General features: G+C 54.2%; 2 protein-coding genes across 2 annotated transcripts in view; one reads left to right on the forward strand and one right to left on the reverse strand.

Moving 5' to 3' along the window:
• RNF25 (ring finger protein 25) overlaps window positions 1-2,308 on the forward strand; it is a gene marked incomplete at its 5' end in the record, with an annotated part of 7,153 nt that extends 4,845 nt beyond the window's left edge. The window contains one exon of the mRNA XM_017727172.1: window positions 1-2,308.
• A 791-nt stretch (window positions 2,309-3,099) lies between these two features.
• LOC103625551 (mitochondrial chaperone BCS1) lies at window positions 3,100-7,621 on the reverse strand. Its single transcript, XM_008644991.2, has 8 exons — window positions 7,371-7,621; window positions 6,570-6,946; window positions 6,172-6,311; window positions 5,863-6,057; window positions 5,590-5,653; window positions 5,038-5,207; window positions 4,479-4,596; window positions 3,100-3,781 (listed from the first exon to the last, which is right to left on the reverse strand). The coding sequence occupies exons 2-8, from the start codon at window positions 6,887-6,889 to the stop codon at window positions 3,529-3,531; spliced, it is 1,260 nt and encodes a 419-aa protein (XP_008643213.1). The 5' UTR covers window positions 6,890-6,946; window positions 7,371-7,621; the 3' UTR covers window positions 3,100-3,528.
• Window positions 7,622-7,643: the final 22 nt, after the last annotated feature.

Here is a 7,643-nt window from a genome sequence, read left to right on the forward strand (position 1 = left end):
AAAAAAGGGCTGTTTCTGGGGAGAACAATGAATGCTCTGGTGAAGCAGTAGCAAGCAGATACTGTACCCCATGGAAGGGAGGAGGCAGATGGCACATGGGACAGCTTGAGACAGACAGTGTTGCCAGGGTATGTGCAGAGTAAAGCATCCTGGCATGAGCAACTGGCTGTCGCTAGCATTAGAGAAGTGGAATCTTGACAGATCATATCAGCCTAGGTCTCAGAGGACCCAGAAGACAGAGGTAGTTTTGGGGATCTGCAGCCATCATCCCTATAGGTGAAATGCCAAGAAATATGTACACCTACAGAGCAAATGGACTGAGCCCAGCATGGTGCCATGGCAGAGCCAAAGTTGTGGCAAGACCTTCCCCGGAAGCCAGTGTCCCAGTGGAGCTGCGGTGGTACCAAGTGCTGGGACTGTGCCAGGGCAGTATATTGGAGCTCAGCTCCACTCGCTCTGTCCCCCATTCCTTCTCAGAGCACCTTCTCAACTGCTGGGATTGGCCAGGCAAGTCCTCTTTACACAGGGCATCTCCCAGTCCCAGCCAGGAGATCCAAGTTAAGCTTAAGTCAATGCATTGGCAGGTCACAGCCGTCTGGTGGCTAAGGCCTCACCTTGGCTCCCGCTTCTCCAGGAAGCCCATATTTAGCTGGAGCTCCTGCCCTGTTTTTCAACTGCTTTTGTGCAGGCTGAAGCTCATGGGGGGAACCTTGGAAGAGGGCACTCTGCTTTGTAACCTGTATCTGTCAGAATCCCCCTCCAAGGCCAGGCTGTCTCTTGGCACTTCTGACAACCCAGAAGTGAATACCTGCCCCAGTATTTTGGATACTGCTAACTCCTGTAATCAAGCTGATACTGCTTAAATGAGGATTTGATGTTTAAACTAACTTGGTGCAGTTACTTCTACTGCTGCTCCACAGATTTAAACGGTGTCCCAATCCAAAGCTACGAAGAGTGATCCCCAAGCCTCTGAGTGGGGCACTGCTATTAAATTAATTTGTTGGGTCTTCTCCAGAGCCTGCTCCCTTTGTTTCCTCTGCCCTCTTGCTCCTCTGTTGCTTTTTGGAGCGAAGGTGTTGATCCCTGGTATTTTTCAATTCCTTCCCTGTTCCCTACAACCAGGACCAAGGCAGAGGCCTTCCCCTGGCACTCCTGGGTGGCAGGAGCCTGCTTTGCCTGGCTTAGTGTAAGCTCTCTGCCTCACCTAGACAATATTGATTCATTCACACTTGTTTGTGCCTTGTCCCCCACCTCTTGTGCCCACACATGGGTTGTTATTGTCTTCCTCTTTCTGCTAAGTGCAAGAATAGCAGTGCCACAAGGGCATTTGCCAGTGCACACATCTGTCTGACTGATCTTTGGCACATGAAAGTTGCACTAACCCCATTATTGACTAAGAACTCCTCATCTGCTGCCCTGCTTACTCCATATCTGGTCTTGACCTGAAGGGGTTGGTTTAACATGCTGCCCAAGAACCTTCTGTGCTTAAATTTCCAACACTGGTCTATTTCCAACCCTAATGCTCTAAAATAATTATTTTTTCTCCCTCCTTGGCCTGAGCCTAGACTGCCTGTCCTGGGCTAGGTGATCTGAGAGCCAGATGTTGTGCCCTCCTGCAGATGAGGGCTGAGCACTTGTGCCCTGAAGAGAACCCTAATTTTTCTTCAGTGCTTGCTCTGTCCTTGTTCAGCTGTTTTCTGGGGGAATGGCCTGCCCACAGTTGGGTGAAAAGGCACAAACTTTACCTGACACTGGTGCTTGTTCTGCTGCCTCCTGCCTTCCCTGGTGAAACTGCTGTGCTCCAAGAAAGCCATTTGATTGTATCCTGAAAGAAACATGGAAGATCTCTGCCCCTTACAGCAGCTGAAGCTCCTTGGCTTCCTCTGGTGTGCCAGGATTAGGAAAGTTGCTGTGCCATGTTTGGAGCATGGGAATTCAGCCATGGAAATCGGAGTGAGGATTTGGATAACTTCAATCAAATGCCAGATATGTTAGTGGGAAGGGATTTTTCCCTGGGAATAGTGCTTTAGGAAGGGCCCTCTCTGACTCACTGCTGTCAGCCTGGAGCAGAGGGCATTTTGCAACAGTATGTGGAAATGAACTTGGGATAAACGAAACCTCGAGGTCAGAGGGGAGGAAGAGAGCCTGCACACTGACCTGACCTGGGTCCCCTTGCTTGGTGTCCACCTGTGTCACTTGCCTACCTCACAAGGCTGTTGTGAGGCTTAACTGGCAAAAGCCCTCGGGCCGGGCAGAAAGGCACCGGCAGCATCTGTAGCATTAACACTATTAAAAGCAAGCAGAGAGAGATGCTGTGTGTGATGGCATTGGGCCCCTCTGGCTCCCCCCCAAACACTTCCTGTCCTCCCAGACAGCTGTGGGACATTTGCCAGTCACTCACTGGCCAGTTTTGACCCCCAGCTTTGAGGGAAGAGGCTGGATCTGAGCAGCCAGCCTCTGCTGGATGGCCAAACACAGGATTTGAGATGCCAACCAGCAGCATTTGCAGAAACATTTTTGTAAGTCTGGGGTTGCATTAAACCAGTTCCTGTTTGCACCAAAATCCATCCAGGTGCCATTGGCCTTGTGTATTGCTGTGTGCTTTGGCTATGCCTTTGGCCCCACAGGGCGGAGCCAAGAGGAGGGCTAAGCAGTGATCTACAATTTGGGTTTGGCTTGGAACCCACTCCCCCCAGTCCCAACAAGGTGATGCAACTGACCACATTAACATAGGACTGGCTCTGGGGACAACTGATTTTCAGGGTTCTGAAAGAGGGACTGGGAGAGCTCTTGGGAAAATATGCTGTAACTGGCCAAAGCCTCTCATCTGCCCTTATATAGCTCCAGGGCCCCACATCTCCTCTGGTGGGAAGAACAGTCATGTCCACCTAGGAGCAATATCCAAGCAGATCTGTGGCTTGGCATCATAACTCAGCAGGACCAGTGGCACCAGCCTGGAGCTCGAGGAACAATGAGTTGTCTCTTAGGAGCTGCTTTTTTTTTAGAAACACTCTGGATTTGCTGTACTGGCCTTGCCAGGCCCTGGTCAGGAGGGCTCTGGACCAGCAGCTGGATAGTGGGACAACTAACAGGAAAATGGACCAGTGAAACAAACGCTGTGTTGTGCACTTCACAGAGGATATTCACAAACCAGTGAGACCATTGTCCTTTAAAAAAACCAGATGCTTTTAGCAGTGTAGAACCCCAATGTCCTGCCCAAAGGTAAATGCCCTTCTGGAGCACCTCCAGGCTGACCCACAAGGAAGGGGATTCACACCAGGAGCCTTGGTAGCTTACAGCAATCCCAACATGAGGCACACTGTAGCACCCGAGTCTAGGGAGCAGCAAGAGCCAGATTCCCTCCTTTGCTGTGAGGCTGGCAGCTCTGACGCTCCAAAACCAAGAAATCAGAGGGGTAGAAGTGAGCAGAGACCTGGCCTGTGCAGGTGAGCAGCTTCATGGTATCCCCAGGACAGTCACATCTTTGTCCCAGCCCTCTCAGTGTGACAAGGGAAAGCTGGCCCCCGGTCACAGCAGGCTGGAGCTTATGTTTGAAGTGGCTCCTTCAGGGTCTGTCTTGTAAAGCATGAAGTGGCCTTGCACCTGGGCAGCGCTGATCTGTTTGGAGACGGCCAGCGCCTGCTCCGCGAACCTCTGGGCTGCAGCCAGGGGCTGCTCGGGGTAGAAGCGCTGGAACATGCGGGCGAGCTGCCAGTGGGAGCAATGGCCCACGTACTGCTTCACATCCACACGGCCAGGACGCACCAGGGCTGGGTCCAGCCTGTCAAGAGACAAAGGGGGGGGCCTGGGAAACCCGATCAGAAGCATCTATGCAGGGTGGGTCCTGCAGGAAGCCCCTGTCCACACTAGCACAACCCATGTCCTATCTGCAAAGTGCTGTGCACTGTGAGATGGTAAAGGGGGAAAGCAGGCTCATCCCTGGGGAGATTGAGGGGGAAATCAACCCAAAAGAAAGGAGAGAGCTGGGGAAGGACTGACTCCAAAGGAGGACAAGAACATCCTGGGAAACAGCTCTGCCCATCTCTGTCCCATGAGCAACCTCTGAACAAACCCCTAGGCCAGCTCGGTCCAGAGTGAGCCAAGCCTGGCACAGCACAGCAGGCAGTGTCCAGGCACCATGAGCCCAGGGTGCATCCCACCAACCCAGTGGGCTGCACATGGGGCCAGCGCTCCACTCACAGCATGGACACAACCCCCAAACTTGCAGCTCCCCACAGACAGGAAGGTGATACCACTCCTTAAGGGCACAACCATGTTCTGAACAGCAAGTAGGCATTTTGAGGGTCCAGCAAAAGGGATCCTGATTAGCAGTCAAGGGATTTGCATCCCAAGGGAGGATGTGGGAAATCTGAACCCCCAGTCTTCATGCTGGCAGATTGAATAAATAAAGCCCAGCAAAAGGGAGCAAGGTTTGCCTGTGCTACCCACTCCCCTCCCTCCCAGGGGGCAGCTCTGACCTGTCCACATAGTTGGTGGTCATGAAGACAATCCTGGCTTCTGTGGAGGCCACGCCGTCCAGTGCATTGAGGAGACCACTGAAGGTCAGGCGCCCCATGCCTTGGTACACAGCCGGGTCTGGGAACAGAGGTGTCTGAGATAGTAGCCGTTGGCTTGCGGGCCACCTTCCTATCACCTGAGGCTTATGCCAAGCTCCCCACTCACTCCTTGCCTGGAGACTGACCCTCTGCCTGGCTGGCAGCACATTCACCTCCCCTGCCCGCACGGACCCATGGGAACACAAACAGAGAATGAGGGAAAGCCACCTTCTCCCTCATGCTGAAAGTAGCTGGGCAGGAGAATGACCTTTGCCTGAGGATAAAGGATCCAAATTTCCTTTTACAGTCTAGCCAAAACTAGACAAGCTCCAGTTTGGACCCTGAGGCCTGAGAGATTCCCCCATTCCCCCACTCCTGGTCTCTGTTGGTGCGGTTGAGCAGCCCAGAGTCCAAACATTTTCTTGGTACAGCCAGGGAACCTCCCTCCTGCTGCTGACCCAGGAACAGGGGCAGTGCTCACTCTCAGCAGCAAGGTCCCGGCTGACAAAGGCAGCGTCCACATCCTCCAGCAGGATGATGCTCTGCTGCGGTGCTACACTCAGGAGGTGATTGAGCCGGTCATCAGAGAGGCTGTGGTCGCTGAGGCTCAGCAGGCAGATACTGTACTCCAGTTCCCCGGCCAGGGCTGTGCTGGAAAGGACACAAACCACAAGGGTGAATCACAGTGGGAAAGCCTGGAGTCAAGGAAGAATCAGATTTCTCCACCCAGCAGTAGGGGAGAGGGCAGAGGGGTCCTTTCCCAGCAGGGATCAGATCTGAGGGGCAGGCGGAAGCCCCTGCTCAGCCCGCCCATGCCATGCAGCACTGTGCAAAGCAAGGGCACAAAGGGCTTGTCACCCTCACCTGTCACAGCGCCAGCAATGAAAATGCTTACAACAGGCACCACACGTAAGGCACAGCTCGCTCCTGTATTCCAAACCCAAACTCATCCACACCCTCTCATCCAAGACTGCTGTGGCCCAGAGCAGGCAGCTGGTGGGTAAACTGCTGTGAGGCAGCTGGCAATACTCACATGAAGCTGCTTTTCCCACAGCCAGGAGGACCATACAGCAGGTAGCCTCTTCGGTAGGGGACCCCTAAGAAGACAGTGTTCTTTTAGGATAACCACCTGGATTGGTCTGTGCTCCCTCCCTCCGAGCTGTGGTACTGTGCTGAGCATGCAAAGAGGATACACCTGGGGAAGTTAAGCAGCAGGGAAAAATCTCTCCACAGCCAATTCCAGAGAGGACCATGAGCATCCTGCACCACCCCACATGGTACAGAGCACACCACACCAGAGCCTTGCCTCTTTCACTGTACCACTTGGGGTTGTTGATAAACTCCTTCACGTCCTGAACCAGCCTCTCTGACACTCCTTCCTCCAGCACCACGGAGCTGAGGGGCCGGCGGCGGCGGGGGAAGCCGAACTGACGCCACTCTGCTCCCACAGCCGTGTACATGATCGTCCTCCCCTCCTGCTGCTGCAGCGCCAGCTCCCGGGCTGCAGAGAGAGGCAGAGGGGACAGCTGCCAGGAAGAGGATCTCCCGGGAAGCCCTGGACATCTCCAGGGAGTAGGCTGTTCCCAGCAGGACCCCACACAGTTCCCCTACAGACCTTCCTGAAGGATATTGAAGAAGATCTCCCGGTCAGTGCCCAGTGCAGTGAAGGTGACAGACTCCCAGGGAGTCCCTGTGTTCAGGTCAATCATCTGCGTCTCCCGGCTGCGCTCAACGCGAATCCACTTCCTGCGATACCTGGGGCAGGAAGACAGGTGGGGGTACAGTGATCCAGCACTGCTTGGCTGCGCCTTGCCTGGTTCATGCATCAAGAAAACTCATCTCAGGTAAGGAAATCATTTCACTGTTGGGTACAGGCTGCTCTTGCTACTCTTCATCCCCCACCCTAACCCAGACCCAGAGAGGAGGCAGGATCCTCTCTTCTGCCTCTATAGGCCCCCCAATTTGCCAAAGTGACACTCAATCCCCAAACTGCTTTCTCCTACCCTCCCTTACCAGATGAAATGATTCCCAAGGCTGGGGACAAAGTCGAACTTGGTGCTGACACGCCCACTTTCATGCTGCAGGTACGACGTCTCAACACTGAGGTGCTGCGTGTGCTTGGCGTGGTGGGAGACCCAATTCAGCAGCCACTGGTAGCTCTTATCCTTGCTGGGCACTTCCAAGGTGATCATATAGTGGCGCCTGAAAGCCACCAGTCCAAACTGGGCCCCCTTACGGGCTGCTGCCAGGACTGTGCCCACCCCAACGAGGCCAAACCCAGCCCCGAAATATGGGTTGTCCTTCAGAGCTAAGACAAAGTCAGAAAGGGGCATCGTGGGAGGTTAAGCAGCTCCTTTCCACAGCATGGTTCCTGCACTCTGGAAACAAACCTGCGAGGAAAGACTGAATGGTAGCAAGGAACACAACAGATCACCCACAGTTCCCTGGCCTTTATTGTGGCCAGTCCTCAAGGTGAAAGGCTGCCTGGCACATTTGGATTTCCCACATCTGTGCTTATTACCAAGTGTTCAGACAGCTGCTGGCTGCAGGAACCTCCTCCCTTGGCCACTGGGTGAGCCAAGCAGGAGAGGGCCAGGAGGCTCTTGAAGAAGCACAGGAGCATCTGTAGCTTCTTCAGTCAAGACAACAAGCCCAGAGATTTACAGGGTTTTATTCTTTAAACAGCCATAAATCACGAGCACTGCAATTATTTAAGGTTTATCGTTTGAAAAAGCTGAAGCACATCCCCAGGCTGAGCCAAGAGCCGGGTCTTTGCTGCTGAGAACGGGAACACGACGGTGGTAGAAGGCGCACCTCCATATCCGCATTACAGCCGCATGCTCCCGGGGCCTGAAGCTTCTCCATCTCCCTCAGCAGGTCTATCATGTACTGGGAACGAGGGGGAGCCTTCCCCGCGAGACGCACAGACACGCTCTGCTCCCCAAGGTGCAGAATTCCCCCTCCACTAGAACAAGGCGTGACCTTCCTCCTTCCCAGGCCACAGCGGCCGGTGGGCAGGGTCCCGCAACCTCCCCCTGCAGGAGCCCCACCCTCCCCTGCAAAAGATCCGGATCCACACCGGCCTTC

Source organism: Corvus brachyrhynchos, unplaced genomic scaffold (genome assembly GCF_000691975.1).
Source record: "Corvus brachyrhynchos isolate BGI_N302 unplaced genomic scaffold, ASM69197v1 scaffold490, whole genome shotgun sequence".
In the NCBI taxonomy this organism is placed as follows: Eukaryota; Metazoa; Chordata; class Aves; order Passeriformes; family Corvidae; genus Corvus; species Corvus brachyrhynchos.

Coding starts and splice junctions, on each gene's coding strand:
- LOC103625551 (XM_008644991.2), bottom strand. CDS start 6,889: ATGCCCCTTTCTGACTTTGTCTTAGCTCTGAAGGACAACCCATATTTC. Junction 6,312..6,569: donor CTTGGGAATCATTTCATCTG/GTAAGGGAGGGT, acceptor TTCCTGCCCCAG/GTATCGCAGGAAGTGGATTC. Junction 6,058..6,171: donor CTTCAATATCCTTCAGGAAG/GTCTGTAGGGGA, acceptor CTCTCTCTGCAG/CCCGGGAGCTGGCGCTGCAG.